The sequence below is a fragment of the Alosa alosa genome, chromosome 1, assembly GCF_017589495.1.
Source record: "Alosa alosa isolate M-15738 ecotype Scorff River chromosome 1, AALO_Geno_1.1, whole genome shotgun sequence".
Lineage (NCBI taxonomy): Eukaryota > Metazoa > Chordata > Actinopteri > Clupeiformes > Clupeidae > Alosa > Alosa alosa.
Window position 1 is genome coordinate 11,540,316 of NC_063189.1, and position 20,596 is coordinate 11,560,911.

Here is a 20,596-nt window from a genome sequence, read left to right on the forward strand (position 1 = left end):
GAGCGAGCCCTGGGCATGGCTGGAGGTACAAGCACGCTGCCCCTCCTCCAGTCAGCGTGCTGGGTGTCCGCTATCACAAAAACAGCTTGTTCCTATAACTGGGAGTCTGTCAGTGGCCTCCTAGGACGACTCCGTTTACTAGGCAGCTGAGGATTGATGGAATTCAGGCAGACGTTGCGCTCCCCTGGCCTAAGCAAAACAAGCCGCCACACCAGAGCGATCCCTCCTACCTCCACCGCCTCCAACACACACGCACGCACACACACACACACACACACACACACACACACTGAGAGTTCCTCCTAAACTAGTGTTTCCCTTCTCCCTGTGCTCCTCCCTTGTAGGCAGGTAAGCTCAGGATAACGTTAAAGACCTCTGGCTAACCTGCTTCTTATGCTCCCTACGTAACAGAAGAGAAAACATAACGCACGATGGCTTGGATTTGGGTCAAGACACAGAAGCTGCAGGAGAGAGGAGAGAGAGAGAGAGAACAGGAATATGAACAGGAAATTACCTCAACAAACTTCCTCTGCCAGGACTCCAGGATAGCGGTGGCTTTGTCTTCGTTCCAGTTGATGTCGTGTATCTCGTAGTCGTCCTTAAAATGCTCATAAAGTTGCTTGGGGCTCATGAGCAGGAACATGGTCTGGAGGGCCTCCGCACTGAAGGAACATGAAAGACATTTAATTGAGATATACTGGGTGTGCTACTTTGAACCAACGCATAACAACAACTCGCCATGAGACTTCCATTATCATCTCACGCTGTTGGTTGTGCACAAGCCTGACTCAATTTAGATATGGTATCCATCTATTTTGATTAAAACAAGCACTCAAATCACAACATGTATTGGATTTCACCCTCTGTTTGTGCAGCGAGCCCTTTGAGAGAACCCTTTCCTTTGGCCTAAACACAACGTTGATATGTGTGTCATGGCTGTCCTTAGTTTGTATTCAGACCTCTTTTTACACTTTCTTTTTCCCCCCTGTGTCTGTATAAGAGTTGACCTCTGTTTTTTTGCATTCCACACTACAGATCCATCCGTGCTTTATGTGGCTGTCCATCATGTTTAATTGGTCTATCCTCCGCTGGGGTCAGGGAAGGAAACCGATCCCGCTTCATACGAGGCATTCCATGGATGTGTGAGGTTATTAGGGGTCTGAAGGATTCCTCGCCCGCTCCTCCGGGCCTCCACTAGAGACGCCCACCCACAATCCCCCCCACTCACCCCTCCCTGCCGGGCTGTGCTCTCTCACCTCTGCAAAGCATTCTGGGTATCCTTTGCCCTGCCACCCAGGATCAGCTCCTCCTGCCAGTGCATAAACTTCTTTGAGAAACCGTGGCAACCACCCTGCAGCTCAGAGGCAATGTCGGGACTCTGGAGAGCAAAGCACCACATTTCATTAGATCACCACCCTCTTCTGGTCATTCAACTGTGCACACTAAAAAAACAATACTATATATATATATATATATATATATATATATATATACACACACACACACACACACACACATATATATACATATACATATATATATTAACTAATGAAACTTCCTACCTGGCGTTGCTCTTTGTTGGGGGCGCTGTTTGGGCAGTCGGAGTCGCTGGGATTGAGGCAGGGCCTGTTCATGTAGGCATGTCCCACCTGGGCCTTGTCCAGCATCTCCTTGAAGCCCTCCAGGGAGGTGAACTGGCTGAGCTCCTCCATCAGCTTCAGAGGGTCCAGGTTCATCCACTGAATGTCAGGCATCCCCCTGTAGCAGATCAAATCCAGAGTTCAGCTTATGGGGCGCCCACCTCAAACCGTTTCAATTTTATTCTCTTCTCCTCTTTTCCTCATCTCTCTATTCTCGTCCCCCTCCTTGTCCTCCTCCACACCTCCTCCTTCCTTCCTCGACGTCAGGCAGCTTGTTTCTGGGCTCGCGCCTCGCGGCCGGCTCTCCCTGGTGGAGGACTGCAGATGCGACATAAAGTAGCGTTTATTATCCTGTTACACGGAGGAACATAATGCGCCGGCAGGCCGCGGGCTCCTGTCTCTTAACTCTGTGCATCGAATCATAACAATTACCCCTGGCTCTCAAACATCTTGATAAGGCCCCGACGGGGCTGCGGCTGGGGGCCGGGGACCCAAGGCTGGGCGGGCAGGAGGAGGAAAGCCCGGCACTCTCCCCATCTCTCTTTCTCTTTCTCTCTCTCTCTCTCTGTCTTTCGTTCTCTCTCCTGCTGCTCAAGGCTCACAGGCGTTCACAAGCTCCCGGCTCAAAGAGACGCCCTAATCCCAAGGCTTTTTTACCCCCCTTTTGTGCGTGCGTGTGTGTGTGTGTGTGTGTGTGTGTGTGTGTTATGGCGCTATCGCTAGTCCCGCCCTCCCCGCGGAGCTAAATTTACAATATTCCTCCGAAGAGAAGGTAATTATGTGGCCTGTGGGATCGCAGCCTGGTGTCGGCTGACAGTTTTAGCCAGCCAAGACGACTCGGAGCACTGTATTTAAGACACAAGTTCAAGGCCAGAGCCTTGTAGGCAGGAAGTACCTTAAGCTCTGAGGGCTCGCCTGTGTGTCAGGGAGCCTGCCACACTGTCCACCATTAGCCAACTCGGGGAGGGACAACATGACCTCAGCCACAAAGAGGCAAATTTGAATGGCTGTGTTTTTACTTGTAATGGCATGCACTTTTTTCAATGGCTGATAATTCACATGTGGCTTATATGTGAGCATTTATCACCTCATGTACTGCTTGTGAACAAGGAATGATTTTACAAAGGGAGGCTGGATAGGACAGCGTCACTGAAGCAGAAATGTAGCCAGACGAAAAACACAACTTCACTGTTTTGACAGTTACAGCACTTCAAGTGAACTCTTCACTCAACCTCGAAAAGGAATCGTTTTCCCCTGTCTGAAACTCTTTCTGTCTGGGCGCATTCCCACATGAAATAATCCACATGCAAAATGACGTTAACCTCAGGTTGATCTACGAGCCACAGAATGTGGGGGGCCATTTTCTATGGCCAGTGCTGGAGGGTGGAGAAAGGGAAAAGAATAAAGAAAGAAAGAAAACAGTAAAAAAGTGTCCTCTCTCTCTCTCTCTCTCTCTCTCTCTCTCTCTCTCTCTCTCTCTCTCTCTCTCTCTGGGCACAATCTAGCTCCCTCCAATAATTCATGAAGAGTGGCTTCAAATAAAGCTGGTCCTCTCCCATTCCCACATACCAAGCGCCTTTGCTCCTGCTTGCAAAGAGAGGCTCCTTTATCTCCTATTTTTTGCTTGAGTGAGTCGGCCTAGGCCCTTTTGTTTTTCCATAGATTGCTGCTCTTTGTTCTCAAGTTTTTTTCTCTCTCCCTCTCCTCTTTCCCTCTCTCCCTTGATCGCTCTCTCTCTCTCTCTCTCTCTCTCTCACACACACACACACACACACTCACTGTCACTCTCTCTCACTCAGTAAAAAAAATTGGTTGAATTCAAGCGGAAGCCAGGACATTAGCCTCACTGGCTACCCTTTCCTCCCTGCAAACATGCTAGAAAAGAGGAAATGAATCCTGATGAAGAGAAGGTATTCAACACTCAAAAGCTAAGATCATTGCAAGCTTAAGTCCTTGCATCTTCAGTCACTGCTTTTTAAGTTAGCACAATTACATTTTCAAAATGGAAAGTGCTAAGTCCATATTTAAAAAACAAATAAGTGTGATATTATCCATTAATATACATTTATATTCTTTGGGGGAAAATGTTCTATCTTACCAGATCAGTGTTCTGGGATATATGTGTGAAAACTCTTAAGAGAGATGTTTTGGACGAAATGCACTGTTCATTTTGTCTCTCCCCACTTTCTCTGTCTCTTTGGGCCCACTACTTGAATAATGCCCATTTTATTTGTTGGACTTACAGCTCGGAGCCCAGGCGATTACCATGAGAATGCGCAGTGTTACCCAGTGCTGACAAAGCTGGGGCACCCTCCGGGGCCCCCTCACCGATGGACACTCACTCGTAAACTGAAAGAATGCTTACCATTGTCTGACCCAAAGACTCCCCTACCCCCAAGCCCCGCCCCCCCCCACCACCACCACCCCACACTCTCGCACACCCCTTCAACCAACCCACCCACCCAGTAGCAGCCATCTCCTCCCCTCCCTCTCTCTTTCTCTCTCTCTCTCTCTCTCTCTCCTCTCTCTCTCTTCTCCATTAGGGCTCCCTCTGGCAGGCACCCCAGGAGGAGGGGCCTCACCGCGGGGGTGTTAGAGGGGGCTCGGCAGAGTCTGGTAAAGCCCCCTCAACGCTCCGATGACAGGACAAGCGCAAGGCGACGACTGAACCAGGCCTCTGCTTATCAGCGGACTAAATGGAGCCTTTGCTCCAGGCTTAATGTGGGGAGTTTATTGCTGCCAACACTGTAGTTGGGCTGACATGACGACCCCCTTGTTACAGGAGTGTGCAAGAATCAGAGGGTCAAGTGAGCTTAAGGAGCCTGGCTCATGTCCCACATATCATGCATGAAAAACAAAAAACCCAACAACAACATTTGTTCGACAACAGCTGTCAGATACCCTGCAGTGACTTTCCTGGTCATCGCAATGCTAGCTAGCTAGCTTGTGGTGACGAAAAGGATAAAAAGGAGGACTAAAAAAATGCCTTCATGTGATTGGCTGGTTAACTTACGGTAAGTAGGCTGAGCCTCCCTGCAGTTTAGAGCCTTCCCAGAAACAATCCAGAGGGGTTATAATCATACACGGGAAGAGCTTGTCAATCATCTGGGGAGAAGAAAGACACAATTGGCCATTGCTCAAACTAGAGCACGTCACAAATGGAGAACATCAAAATGTATCCAAGGCAAGGGTCCTGGGGACTAAGCACCCCGCATTAAGGCCTGCCCTATGAATTCTCATGGGAGATGGAAATATAAAACAATAGGCTTACCCTTTCAATCATGACATTTTCTATGATTGGAACTCCGGACTTGAAGCAGATTTTGTTTAGATCCCATGACCTGAGGAGATATCAAATGTTTACAGTCACCAATTATAGCAAATCTCTGCTGGGTTTGAGGTGATTGCAAGCGTGGACAGTCAACCATTTCCCACGATTCGAGAGAGAGGAGAGACTTACTTTCCATACAGGGACACCTGGACTTTGCTAGCGGAGAGCGCAGCCTCTAGGTGCAGTAGCAAGGACTCCTGGGTTAGAATATTAGTTCCTTCCTGTTTAGGTGTTTGTATGAGCATCTGTGAGGTGAACACGGACTCTTCTCCCTGCTTCTCCTTCGTGTAGCGCAGTTCACGGCTCACACGGCTTCCAGCTGCAAAGACAGAAGGACAAGAGGAGGGAAAGTGTGTTAGAAACAGACAGATGGAACCTGTATCAGGTTATTTCACTGTGTGTCATTCATCCGTTACATTTTAAGATGACTTGGAAACCTTTGTACAAATGAAAATAGAAAAGACTCCAGGTCAACAGGTTTCATGCCAGACGGAGACGTAATAGTACCTCAATGAAATCACACAATCTACCCATATTTATTATGAATTAACTTAACAAAAACATACTAGCAAGCGGTGTTGATCAAACCAGCCTTTGACAAAACCAGTGAGTATAACACACTCAGCTTGAGCCAATACACAGGACCAAAGGAAAAATAAACCAGCACGAGAACACTCTGGGGTGGTAAGAACACACACACACACACACAAACCTCTGTTCACAAACATTTATGCCCCCTTGCTTGCTGGTTTCGTGGGCACTGTCAGACATTTGTGTCTGGCCAAGCAGAATGAGTCAAAAGCTACTTATTGATGCCTCCTGGAAAACAGATGTGTGTCTGGGAAACTCTCTCTCCCTCCCTCCGTCCAGCTTGCTGGCCCTGGTGGCTATGGCGCGGCGATGACACGATCCCCTGGGGTGGGCTCCCAGTCAGAGGCCCTCCCAACCTGCCCAGAGCAGATCACAGCGTCTGGATCCCAGTCATGTGAGCGGCCTAACCCCAACCCATTCATTCAAAAAACCAGCCCCAGCAGCACCCCCACACACACACACACACACACACACTGTCCTCCATGTGCATAGGAAAATCCCAGCCAGGCAGGCGGACGGACTGGTTAGTGTCCGCAGCTTTAAAAAAGCAGGCCTCCACCATCCCAGAACTAAGCCGTCAGGGAAAGAGCAAACGAGGGAGACGGAGGGAGAGAGAGAAAGAGAGAGAGAAAGAGGGAGAGAGAGAGAGAGAGAGAAAGAGAGGGAAGAACAAAAGCTGCTGCTGCTGCTGGTGGTGGCGGTGGCGGTGGAGCTGGGAGGGGGGTTGAGGCAGAGAAACGCTGTTCATGTGGTATGCAGAGCCCTCGGAAGAAAAGCATCAAAGAGCGCAGAGGAAACTCTGGAGTCCAGCCCCCTAATTAACAGAGGCTGTGGTGAAAAGAGTGTGCAGGGTATCTGCAGGCATGCCAAGGGCACATGAAACACACCGGCACGGATCAGAGCAGCTCGGTCTAGCCCTCCGCCGGCTCCCAATGCATGATGACAACCCCGCAGTGGCTAGCTGGGCCCACCTCGCCTCTCTCTCTTCTCTCTCTCTCTCCCTCCCTTTCTCTCTTTCTATCAGTCTCACTCCTCCAAAGCTCCCCAAAGCCCTTGCCTGGCTTAATTGAGAGAGTGAGAGGGAGAAAGAGGAAAAGAGAGAGAGAGAAAGAGGGTAGGAGAGAGAAAGAGGGTAGGAGAGATTTTGAGAGAGCACTAGAGAGTGAACCAGGGAGACGGGGACCGAGCGAGGGGAAAACAAGTGAAGACTGTTACGGGGAGAACTCTCTCAAGCGATCTCTCTTGCCCACACCACCAAATCACTTCAAGCCCCTCTCCTTGTACTGAGCGGGAGAAAGGAGGCATGGCTTCGGAGAACCACAAACTGTTCCGCCAGATCAGACACGCAAAGCATTCCGTGTGTTTCATGAAAAGTAAACAATGACACAGATATTAAGAGGAAACGCAGTTCTCCCTAAAGCACAGTTACATGAAAAAGCTTGTAAGCCACGATCTTTTATGACACATTATCGCTGCATTGCTCGCCATCATATGGCAACCAGCTCCAAGGGTATGTAAATACATTCCATCAGAGATCTGCACACAAGATTGAAGCAGAGACAAAACACTCACGCACACACACACACACACACAACTCCATTCACAAATGCAAACATGCTTTTTGTTTCACTTTTCAAACATCGCATTCATATTTAATGCATTCAGGCATCTGCAGGAATCGAGCTCGAATCCTTGGGCCGGTAATTACAGGGGCTCCTGAAGTAAATTATAGCTATTTGTGTCTCGTTCCTCCCATCTGGACCACCCAGCTCGCGGGCCGACTGGGCTGTGGCACTCCGTCACCGCTCCTCGCAGCCACCCTCCAGATGGGAGCTCCGCTCGCCTCGCCTCCCTCAGCTCGCCTCGCTCTGCTGCGTGCTGCACGCTTAAAGAGACAGGCGCGCAAAAAAAATACTTTCACGGTGTCACACAAGAGCCAGAGCGCGAGAGAGAGAGAGAGAGAAAAAATTACAAATCAGGCTGCCCCATTTGTTTGAGTTGCGCTCCAATTTGACTTGCGGTAACTTGCTGAGACTCTGGGCTTGAGGCTTCAAGCTCAGTTCCTAAAGCCAGAAGGAGGTGGGCCATTTTTAGTAAATGATTTACACTTTTCCCAAACATATACAGCCTCGTTACAATGTAACAACACCCTTAAGTACATTGCTACATACTGAAAAACAATGAGTCACAACTTTGTTTACTGAAGTAAGAACTAATGTGAAAAAAGTACATTTAAAGAGGATTAAGAATTATTGTTTCACACTATACTTCATGATATAGTTGACATGATATAATCCTACATAAGATATGTGTTATATATGTCAAATGGAGTTTGAGTAGAGGCTGCATTCTGAAGTTGGTATTAGATCCTGGTCCCCTTGCAGGGGCAGGGACCCTCCTTTTGTTCAGCTTTCACAGCTCTGGAGCTGACATCACCAGCCCAGGTCAATTCTCCATGAGGTGGGTCCTCCATCATATGGTGGGAGAAATGACTATGCAGTCAAGACTGCACACTAAACGTGGTGCAGAGCTCCCCTCTGCTACATGGCTATGAAATAACTTGGCTAAACATATGGCTAATAGCTCTCTCTGCACAGATATGGGGCTGAACTTGTGAAAGGCTGCTAGCCAGAGCTACCCAGGAGCTGGTAGACAATGGAGGAGGGTTTGGGGGGGGGGGCCCACCCCTGGAGCTTAACTCTGGGGTCCTGAAGCCTGGGAGGCTGGACTGGTGTGTGAGGGCTTCCCCCGCACAGTGGGCAGCATGGAAAGTGACATGTAATTAACCACGGAGATGCAGCCCCCCACCACCACCTTCCAACCCCCGCCCGGCCCACACGCCCCTGGTGTCAGCCCACTGCTGGACCCTGTCAGCTCCAATCTCACTCGTGTCCACTCCAATCTACCCCACTGCGGCCATGATTGCACACCACTCAATGCTGCCACTTGCCATGGCTCTCTCTCCCTCCCTGGAAGGGTCAACAAGCGGGAAGTAAATGACCATCATTACCGCGATGCTGTGGAACATCGGGCTGGTGCTACTCAACATCTGCCACACCTGGAAAGTCTATTTTTTTCCTGATGCTCATTAAAGTTTCCACTACACATCATTGCATGATGTATAAATAACAATGAGGTCAAGGTTATGGACCTGGAGCTATTTAATAAATAAAAATCACTATGCTGCTCAAAGCAATTGAATCCAAGGACGGACACACACACACACACACACAGACAATACACACATACACACATGGGCTTATTCAAGGGATGTTCCTGAGGGAACCGACTAACTCGATTCAGGGTAGACCACCACACACTGATAATGGCAATCATCTGTAACGCAGCAACTGTATTTTCCCACAGCCCACCAGGGCCAATGAATCAAATCGGTTTTACCCCAATAAAGGAGTCTCCACTGACCAAGGTGGTCCAGACACTCAACCAGCCAAGACTTCAGCCAGGCCCACACAATGTACGCCTGAAACAGTCACAAATAAAGCCTTAGCCAGCGTTCACAAGCTAGCTCTGAATCCCAGCGCTCTAACCATTAGGCAGGGCCACCTTCAAAGTGTTGTGTGCCAGATTAGCTGGATTAGCAGACCTCTGAAAGGACCCATGCTGACTTGGAGGAAGTCCCACAAGGAAGAGTGCTGAAAGAGACATTTTACCTGTTTTTGCCACCCAAGCTCGACACACACACAAAATACAGTGCTCACACAAAAATAACAGACTCTGAAGACACACACGCACAACAACAACAAGATGCACATATGGACATAAGAACATAATGTGCCCACATACATACATAGCCTACATACATACATACATATATTCAATGAATCTTTCTGTATCTATCCACCCATCATCTCTTCTTTCTGTTTCAAGAAAACAAACTCACAAAAGGCTACTGGACTTTTTCTTTGGGACTTGGCATTCCCTCATTTTGTCTCCCCTGAGCCCGTAAAACATTTTCAAGAAGACATTATGAAAACAAGAGGGGATAGATTTGGCCGCCGCATGACACATCTTTTCACAAAACTCTTCAGCTCCACTGCAACTCTCAATACCCCATCCATGACTGGGCTGTCCACTCCGTCCAGCCCAGACTCTTTAGAGGAGACAGACGGAGAGGCTGCCCTACCTTCACCGCCCCTAACAGAGAGAAAGAAAGAGGGAGAGAGAGAGAGGACGGAGGGGCTCAGTGCAAGCCCCCTTTGTCTCTCCTCTCCTGAATGTCTTTTTAAATGTTTCCCAACAAACAGGCGGGGGGACAGTACAGAGAAAGTCTCCCAACAAAAGCAAATGGCCTAAGACTTTCTCAGTAAATGAGACGATGCAGACGCGGGCTGCAGGGGTTGGCGGCCAGGAGGCGGCGGTGGAGGTTGGCTTCATACCTTAACTATAGAAACAAAGATTATAGCGGTGTCTGCCCATACCCATGACGGTGAAGGGACTCCACTGGGTATACTAGGTGTACTTTAGAAAAGAAAATTGGGAAGAATTTATATGTGTAAACAAAATGAGGGGAGGGGGATCTTTGCTGAGGGTAAAAAATACTAAGCCTCAGTTACGACCTATTCAAACCTGATACTTCTGTCAGTGCTGACATAAATTTCCACTGGTGTTGGCATTTAAGCTCTTGCTATTTCCATATGTATAGCCTCCCCTGTACTAATTATGCTAATCATCCCTAGTGTTGGCTGCTGTGAAAAATGCTCACATTAAGCAGTCCACTGGCTGCTAATGCAGCTTAATGTGTGGTTGAAACATACATTCATCCCATGCTGAAAGGCAAAATTTTTCCACATTGCTGGTTGCATTCAGGCTAGAAATGAATTTATTGAGCCGCGGGACCATTTCTCCCCCTTCCCCACCACCACTCCACACATCCCAAGTACCCAAGAAAATGTTTTTTTTTTCCTTCTGCCTTGGTTTAATGAAGGAGGCAATGGTGTAGAGAGGGGGGAAACTGAAGAAACTTTCACTGAAAAGGTGACTGGTGTCACTTTATTTAGCATGGATCAAAGAGAGCGATCAGTCTTGGCAGAAAATAAAAACTGTCAAAATGAAGGAAAATGAGAGCTGGGAATAGAAGCTGGGCAGATGTCTGGCCAGCAGTATTACAAATGAACCTGAAATAAAAACTGTACCAAATCAGAAAGTGAATAATATACTGAAGATGGATTTTGTAACAAAGTAGTAATTGCAAATGTTCATATATTTTAAAACATATTACCAAAAGTAGGTAGAAAAGTAATAAAATTACTTAAGTAAGTGTTCCAACAATCACAAAGCAGCACCAGAGATGTCTGTGTTCAAGTTGGGAGTTTTGGCCTACTTATAAGTAGTGTGCTCACAAGCTTAACCTTCTCAGTGAGAGGGGAGGCCTGGTGAGTTAAATATCCAGCACATGAGGCTGTTTTTGAGGAATGGGGGCTGGAGGCCTGTGCTGGGCTATGACTAGGGGGGTGTGGGGCGAAGGGAGAGGGGGTTGAAATAAACATTTTCAACTGACCCAGGTTGACTCGGGCCTTGTTTGTTCTTTCTACTGGTGAGGTCTGAGTCTCGGCAGTTAAAGTTTATTTATGTAGCTGGGGTACTGCGGCTTGCCATTCACCTCAAATAATGCTCCATAGAGCTGGCTTTCTCTTGAAGCTGGCCCCGGACTGGACGACTGTGTATTTTCTAATGAATCATTGCATTTACCTAGCATTTTTTGTTTAGATAACTGCTCCAAACACAGAAAAATCCACATGTCTTCCCCTCAAAAGCTAAGGTTTGTGCAAACTCTCTGGAAGGTACCTACTGTTCTGCATGTGGAGAAGGCCATTCACACCATGCGTACATGTTCCTTTCCCCCCACTTCTCTTCAGCTGCACAGCCGCTTTTTAAACCTCAGAGAGGTCTGCTACCCAGATATCCCCACTCACTTTTTGTAATGTTTGCACAGCTTGACTGTGTGTACATGTCTGTCAAGCTCCCCAAAATCGTGTCAAGACAGAGGACAAAAAATAACTTTTGAGTACATGCAAGTACATAAACATTTCTTTCTGTTTAAAACGTTTAAAACTCAAAATGTGAAAATGTGCCGTGAGCTTTGTTTGTGTGGGTCCTTTCCTATAATGGCCACATCATTCTAAACATACCACTGTGGAGGCCTACATTACTCAAACACGTGATCAACTAACCAAGTGCCTTAAAGTCATCTATACTGCACATTCAGGCAGTTAGTTTACACAGATTCTTGAACTGGACATGTAAACACTGGCATGTCATACTATGTCCACTAAACTGAAGCTGACCAAAGGTCTTGAAAAAAAAACATCCCATAATAATATCTGCTTGTGATTATTTTCATACAAAGTCTTACACAAGAAGATGCCACTCTGCTGCACCAAGTTTGAAAGAGGAAAATGTGGAGGGATGTGTGTGTGGAATGTATTTGTCATTCAAGACAAAAGGTTTATGGTGCCCTTTCCTTCACCCAGACAATAGTGACAATATCTCAGGTTTCCATCAATAGTTTCCATCAATAGTTTCTGCCAATAGTTAACCAGTACCTGATAGTGAACTGAGAAGTGAAGAGAGACCCTGTCCTTAGTTGACTCTTGCCAGTTGTGTTGAACCAACATGGTTCCAACATGGGTATATTTCTATAAATTAATCGGAAAAAAATACCATAATATATCCATAATACACTTCCCTCACCCAGAGTAAAAGCTCACCAGACATATCATTGTGCCCTTTTCACCACTTTAGATAATGTTCTCCAGTTACTGATGTTCACTTCATGCCCCTTTCCATTAGGAACATGGAAGACACACTAGGGATACGTCCATAGTAAGGGACTGTGAATGTTTACACTTTCAGACAAACACTGTCAGGTCTGGCCCTCCTCTCCCTACAGCCTGAGCAGGGCAACAGTTTTCACACGTCACTTTAGAGAAGGAGGAAGCAATTAAAGTCGCCATGGTGGTCTAGTCCGACACTTCAGATGTCCATACTAGGTGGCCGGGGTGACATCTGGGTGGGGCTGGGGGATGGGGCAAGGGAAGGCCTGGGGTGGGTGGGGGCAGTTAAAGCCCCGGGGTAACTGATGGGGGCATATGCTCCCCAAACAAACAGCTGGGGAAGTGTCAGGCCGCAGTGCTTTCTTTCTGCACTTCTCTCTCCACTCTTAGGGCACTTAAAGGGGAATGGGCCCACTCCAGATGGGCCTACCATGATGCACTCACACACACAAGAGCCACCACACCAACGTAACAGAGGGATGCTTGGGGACACACCAGACTACCATACTCGAAACTGACCCCAAGAAATGCACCAAGAAATGCACCAAAGGCTTGTCTTACCACAGACTGATAGAGCACAGCTAGACTTGTATAATGTTCAATCTTTGGGAATCCATAGAAGATATAATGTTGCCATGTTAGATTTAAGCTGTTTTGCACAATAATTAATATGCAGAACACATTTTTACGAAGATTGTTTGTACAATCACACAAGCACAGACCATCTTTGTTATAGCTGAACACCCAATGACCAACTTAAACTGATTAAAATATATTCTGAATCAGTCTTTCCTTTTTTTGAAAACCCTCTCCCTTTATATGGTTGTGTATGTGACTTTGTGTGTGTGTGTGTGTGGTGCTTGTGTGTGTGTATGTATGTGTGTCTGTGTGTGAGAACTAACCTCTCCTTGTTACCAAACCACTTACCTTCCATTCAGCCCTGAGCTGCTTTGTCAATGGGCTATTGGGGGAAACAACGCAGGCAGAAACTTTAGAAACATGGGCACAGCCTCTTAAAGGCACAGGATTCCCTTTTCAGCAATTTGGCATTTCCCTAGAAAAGCTCCACAGTAAATGTCTGCTTTACATTAACACACAAGTTCATCTGACAACACCCTTCTCCCAGTCAGTGTAGCCCAAAGTACACAAACTTCACAGACAAGATGGCGAACATAGATGAAAGTCACCAAACAATACTAAAATGTTATCCATATAGAATGCAATATGGAGTAACCAGACCCAAACCCATAGAGGCTTGTGGGCAAATACCATAAACTAAATTAAAAAAAAACTCAACACAGTGACACACAAAGTAAAACACTAAGACCAAAGGCCACCAAGAACCAGTGCAACTCACACTACCCCGATCTCTCACATGAAAATGAATCAACCAAAACACAACGCTGCGGAATTAAAAGGGTAAAAAAATGTACGCCTTGTTTACACTACAACTGCTGTGACTCTTTTCAGTGTGTGTGGAGCAGGTGGGTAAACTTCAGCTGCATTCATTTATTATTATTTTTTTCAGAGGGGAGAGAAGGAAAAGGGGGTGCCTTTATTGTTGAATGGAATCCAAGAATAGTTAAGGACCACACAGGGAGTCAGAGAGGGGGAGGGTCAGTGGCTCAAAGATGGCTAACGATTCACACAGCCCATCTGCTCTGGGGCTCCGAAGAGTGGCGAAAGCCGAGGGGGCTTAGGAGGAATTTGGCAGTGTGAAAACCAAATAAAGCTGCCCGAATGTGTGCAGATAAGCAAGGCACATAGAAAAGGACAAATAAATAAATAAATAAATAACTGAGATAACTAGGAAAAAGAGTCCATCGCTAACAATACTCGCTGATTAGGAAGAAAAGAACAAGAGAAAGGCCTACTTGTGCCTGGAAAAATAATGCTAGCTATGCGTGACAGAAGATATGGAATGCCTAAATTGAAGATCTATGTCTTCCCAAAAGCAAGGAGGTACACCTTAAGGAACTTCCAAGAGGATAAGTAAGGCACAACAAACTTTTTGAACTTGTTTTGATCACAGGCAACGCTGACAAAGATTCCTATTCTGTCACAAAACTAATGACAAATAAAGTCCAACTCATTCCACATCTGCCTTAACTCACCACACAGCATTCAGCTCTGGGTAATATGTACACGCACACACACAAACACACACACACACACACACACATACGCACACACACACACACATTCGCACACACACACACACAACAAACATTGAACCCAAGAACAAACCAAAAGCTGAAAGCTTGAACTCACCTTCTACCCATAGCTGCTCGATGTCCGTTTCGATGGCAGCGACCCGCAAACCCACAGAAAAGGCACCGAACACAAGCAGTCCAATGAAAAGGACCTTTCCACAATGTCGCTGGATGTGACAGCCCAGAGTAAAGAGGAGGGCCTGGAATCTCGCCCGAATCCACAGTGGCGCTTTCTGACCCACAGCCTTCCCCTGAAATGCGTCAAGGAGAGAGGGAAGAGAGACACTTTGTTAATAAATACAGTGGCGTTGTTGGAAATCAGTGCTGCCATGCGTGGACAGAGGTGCACTGGCATGCCAGATGTAACCTACAGCGAACACCTCAGTTCTCAGAGCTAAGTTTATGTGTTAATTTAAGAAGGCTCACCTACTGTGTACACCTACTGGGTACAATAACACTGGAACATAACATGTCTACCCATGAGTTTTATTCATCCAAATATGGCTGGTGTTGTTTCATCTTGAAGGACAATAAACAGCTTTGTTACACCCAAGCAACATGACATCCCATATATGTGCCAGGCCTGCAAACTGCATGTGGGCCATCCCTAACATGACCCCAATTCACCAGGGTTAAGCTCTATCTGGCAAACATTTTTTTTTTTGTTTTAAGACATTATAATATAGAAAACTGTTCTGAGAGGACATAACAGATTAACAGCAGCAGATTGAGAGCCCTTCACGTAATATTAGGCTGGCCTGGAGTTTCCCATAAGGCCAGCAGTGACGTATGGCTAACCTGTTCAGAAATCCCTGAAGTTTACGTACTACATAGCCTTACGGCAATTCACACATCATCACCAACTAATTTAGCCCAAACACATCACATACTAGCTGTTGGAAGCCTCTTTGGGACTTTGGGACCAGTAAAATAAATACAAACTCCGGTAAGTTTAAAAATATTGTAGACCTGCTACTACCCACCAAAATAGTTCACATTGAAAACACATAGCCTACAAAACATAGCCTACTTAGTGATGAATGGCCTGATGGCAATTAAATGAAAATTAGTTATACACAATGAGAGGGCTGTGAGAGTCACCATTTTACCAGAAATCAGCATAACAACAAATACAACCAATCTAAAGTGCATATGTTATAGACCATGTTAAATGTTATAGATCTGACAGTGAACCCTTAGTTTACATTGACAAGTTCAAATCAATCCAAAATAAGACACTAGCTACTGTATGAATCATCATTTAAAGTTATCCAATAGACTCCTCCAAGAAAATGAGTGCTACAGCAACTGGACATGTTTTGGTTTCAGTCATCAGAGTTTTGACACATATCCAAGCGGTTCATGCGGTTCAGTGATGCTTTGTCAGATAAAACTTAATCACTGAATTCCTCTGGTAGACCCACCGCATTTTCATACAAACATCAATAACTTGTTACGCGATATATCTAAAAGGTAACTTTGTAGACAAATGTATAACAAACAGTCGTTCAGCCTACAACTAGAATGTGGTGAAATAATAACCAGCTATCCAAAATTAAAATGAATGGAGACACGTATTTTCATTCATGAAATTATCTGCACTCATCGACTTCAAACCTGCTACTCCCGGTAACTTAAAAGGATAGCTCTATAACATATAACGCACATAATGTGTAGGACTATACATGGGCTTGTGCACATGAAGCTTACGTTACGCTGAAATCCTAGTTGTTTGTCCTATGCCGCATAGCGGTAAATAGCCGTGGTGAAAACGAGATGTACAACTTTTACTGCTAGCATGGAAATAAGACAACAAAGCGACGATGACTGAAATCATAACCTAGAAGATCCAAATGAAAAGATGTGTCACCTTAGAAATCTGTTTTAACGCGACAGCGGCGTGGCAATAACTAGGTCTTCGGAGAAGATCTGAGCTCACAGCCGGCGGGGAATGCGTATAACTGGGGGGTAAATCTCCAAAAACACCGGCCCCGGGGACTCTGGGATCCGAGGCCATAGTCCAAATGAGAAAACGGAGCACAGAAAAAAGTTAAGAAACTTTTTGCGTTTAACTGACGCGATAGTAATCCAATATAGAGAATAAGCGCATCCACTGGACAAAAGTTAGAATATTCACTAGTCTTTCCTTGAGTCAAAGTCTTGCAACTCCATCCCAACATTATGTGCCCGAATCTGTATAAATCCTTCGGTCTTCATCCGTCCCGATAGCTTATAAAACAACGTTTTAAACCAGAGGAAAGTCGCGAGCAGATTTCTTAGTCTGCTTCTGATCCTGTAGCAGTAACATTTGGAGAAGGTAGCCTCTTTACAAATCCTGAAAAGGGTGGTTTGATGGAAAAGTGCTCTGGTTCTCATTGGCCGAGGAAGAGGCAAATTACTTTGCAAACATCTCCTATTATTAGCTGCTAAGCAACAGCTCACCAAAGTGGAGAGAGAGGGAGACCACCCAGGCAGCCCTTCAAATCATCGGAGGGAGGGGGAGTGCAAGGGGGCGTCAGAGAGAGGAACTCTTTCAATAAACTCAGCACACTGCAGCCCTGCTCTGCACGTTTGCAATAGCCTGAACTCGCATTTTAAGACGGTATCGCATAAGATATCTGTTGATACCAACTAGGCGAACAATTTGTTTGATATTTTGCATGATACGCACTATGCAAGCTGGAGTAGTTTAGATTTCCCTGTCACTTTTGACTGGAAACGCGAACAGAATAAATGGGAAATCCATGTGCGCCCGTGCGCTCAGAGTCGTAGACAAATGTAGGCTACCATATTCGATTACCTCCTATTAGATACTTCCACAATCCACATAGACTAACTACTACTACACAGCTCTCTAAAACTCTATTCATTCACTCAGATATGTTTGTGAACATTATTGACTAGCACTGAGATATTAATAATTCTTATTCCCAAAAAATGATAAAGTAAGCTACTTGTTTTACATAATAAAACAGACATTAAATAACGTAAATTTGGCAAGTTTGATCTAAAATTGAATCCAGTGTCAAACTTCTAAGGTGAAATACTCAAACCCACCAATAGGGCGCTGCATGTCTGCCTCTTAAAGTAGTGGTGATAGCTCCCCTATGTAACAGATTGATAACCAGAAAAAAATTCGCCGTTTATGACCATCCATCTGCTCTTGTATAGCCTATATTTTAAAAGAGCAAATCCTAGCTTTAAAATGCAGACACTTAATAATTACTATAGGCTGCTTTGCAGAGTTCAGAAAAATAGCTAATCCAAAATCCAGAATAACTTTGATATTTTCACAGTTGATGTACCCTACACATTACTATTTAACTGATCATTACATAGCCTAGAATGTCATCTTCATAGAACTAGTTGACGTCAAGTCACTTGAAAGGTCTGCAGAGTTTACCCTCACTTCAGTATACATTGCTCTTTTGCAGTTACATAGAAAAAGTAAGTTTGATATGTGTCATTTTCTGTTGGCACACCAAAAATGTAGGACATATCTAAGACACAAACACATACACACTCTCTCTGTCTCACTCTCTCTCACACACACACACACACACACACACACACACACACACACACACACACACACACACACACTATGTTCATTCACAATTGTGCCCTTGACCCAAGGGTCCAGTTGAGTGTCCACAGCAAATTTGCACAGGACTGGGAGCCTCTCACGTGCCCACATTAATATTGGCCGATGGGACATCTGTCGATGCTGCGGCCATGGCTGGCCGGCCCAGCTCTTGCGGCCGGCTGACTTTTGGGTTGGATGTGGGCCTGATCTGGCGTGGATCCAGTTCCTCAAATTTGTTTAATTTGATGAGGGAAAAGGCAGCTGGAAATGGGAGCTGATGTGGAATGTGAGGAATTACTCTGTGCGGTAGGGGGCCCCTTTAAGCCTAACAAACTGAGGGAGGTCCAGGCCGAGGTCTAGAGGCCTTGGATAAATAAACCAGGGAGATGACCATGCGCTGTCCAGAAATCTGCCATCACACAGCCCCCAAACATAAACGGCCCCAGCCCATCCTGGCGCACATGTGTGTGTGTGTGTGTGTACAATTGCAAAACTACGGGACCACTCTCTCGCTCACCCATCACGCAACAGCTGAACGGCTTAGCAGGCAACTGGGTGTTTATTTATTGTAAACCTGCAGTCTTGCATTTATTTGTGAAATGGATGGTAGACATAGGCATGTATAGGCCTTCTATTGTTGCAGATGTGTTTGGGGACAACATGCCGAAAATGCCAAATGACACGAGGAGAAAAATACAACAAAAAAGTTTTCATGTAATCCTACATTGAAATCAATATTTCACACTGAAAAAAATCAGTGTCCCTTGTGTACACTATCTTAAGCTTACTGTGTGGTCTGTAGACAAAGAGGGACTTCATCAAGCAACTGATGTTTTTGAGCAATGTGATAAAATTCTCCAGTCACATATAACTACATATTCTTTTACACATACTGTGGAGTAACTAACGCTCAACGCTCACTCATTGCACACTGGAACGTAGCACAAGGATTACATGTAAAGAGACATCCACAATGATGTCTTTGAGTCAGTGTTAATATTTATAGACGGCATGCTTTTCACTAACATCAAAAGAATCCATTTCAAATGTGCAAACACTGATTATTATTGTGCTCATATGGTGCAGACTATTTGAATGTGAACCAACTAAAATTGAAACAAGTCTCAGAATAAGAAATGTCATTTTTATCCTTTGAAGGGGAACACTACGAGTGTTGTGTAGTGTGTAGTGTACCAAGATGCACAAAGGCGCACATTTTGGGCATTTTGCCACAGAAATCCACGATAACCCTAAGGAAGACGATGTTCTTTTATTGAATGGGCTTTGGCTGGCCATGTTGGTGTACAAAAAGTCCTGGGGAGACTCCACGTTGAAGCCAACATTCAGGACTTGTTTGGTGAATGTTTACAAAGCTTAAAATATTCTTAGCCCCCAAAGTGCTTTGTAACACAGTGATGTGTACATACAGGCATTGTGAGGCTCCGTCAGTCCCAAAAGGAGAGGGTTTGCCACCCACAGCCACAGATAAGATTAATTATGATAATGTATTTCTCACCCCCTTTGTCACCATAATGAATGGTTCCCCTTAAAAGTTTTTTTTTTTTCTTTCCAGGGGTCTTTGTGATTCTTTAACTGAGGTATTGTTGAACGTTAACTGGCAGGTGGCATAAAAAGACCTCTTTGTTTTCTGGCCACACCACCAGCAACTTACATATTTATTGACTAATTTATTTATTTGTTTGTTTATTTATCTACTGGCCTACGGTCCGTTAGTAAGTGTGTGGCATATGTTGGTTCAGTACATAGAGACTATACAGGTATATTGCATATACTGATAATATTAACAATTCTGGAAAAGGTTTTTGTTCCTTGTCATGAGTACAGCTAAAACACAACATACAGAAAAACCCATGGCACAGGGCAATAAACACAGACCAAGAAAAAATGGAAAACTTGTCAAAAGATGACCTCACCTAGAAAATGATGTCCATAACACTAATGTATGAATGAATGAACGAACATGAATGTATCCCACTGAGCATCAGCATAGATTGGGACACCCACTTCTTCTCATACCACTAGCATCAGATATGCTTGAGCCATAATTAATTTTAATATGAAATAATATACATCAATAAATAAGAGAATTACCTCAGTAAATAGGATAACTAAAGATTCTGTGCCAGCAATAGATTAAAAAAGATCCTGCCTTGACGTGCTGCATTAAATCTCCTTCATCCATGCATTCATCTTCCTGATAATTATTCACATATTAATCAATCCCACCAATAATCAATATATGGACTTGTCACAAGAGTATGCATAATAACTTGGGGGAGATTTCAAATGAGCATAAATAACATATTAATTACATTATTTATTAATTACAAGTTGTGTGGGAATACAACATTAGAAGTATACAGATGATCATCTTAAACTCTGTGGGTGCAAAAACCAAGGAGGAAAAAAACACACTCGGT

At 45.1% G+C, this 20,596-nt stretch overlaps 1 protein-coding gene across 1 annotated transcript in view; it reads right to left on the bottom strand.

Moving 5' to 3' along the window:
- Window positions 1-16,966, bottom strand: part of ptch2 (patched 2) — a 31,312-nt gene extending 14,346 nt beyond the window's left edge. The window contains exons 1-8 of the mRNA XM_048259004.1: window positions 16,440-16,966; window positions 14,628-14,820; window positions 5,101-5,290; window positions 4,912-4,981; window positions 4,654-4,745; window positions 1,563-1,758; window positions 1,257-1,378; window positions 515-662 (exon numbers count right to left, since the gene is read on the bottom strand). Coding sequence (XP_048114961.1) covers window positions 515-662; window positions 1,257-1,378; window positions 1,563-1,758; window positions 4,654-4,745; window positions 4,912-4,981; window positions 5,101-5,290; window positions 14,628-14,820; window positions 16,440-16,586 — 1,158 coding nt within the window. The 5' untranslated portion in view covers window positions 16,587-16,966. The remainder of the gene's footprint in view (window positions 1-514; window positions 663-1,256; window positions 1,379-1,562; window positions 1,759-4,653; window positions 4,746-4,911; window positions 4,982-5,100; window positions 5,291-14,627; window positions 14,821-16,439) is intronic.
- Window positions 16,967-20,596: the final 3,630 nt, after the last annotated feature.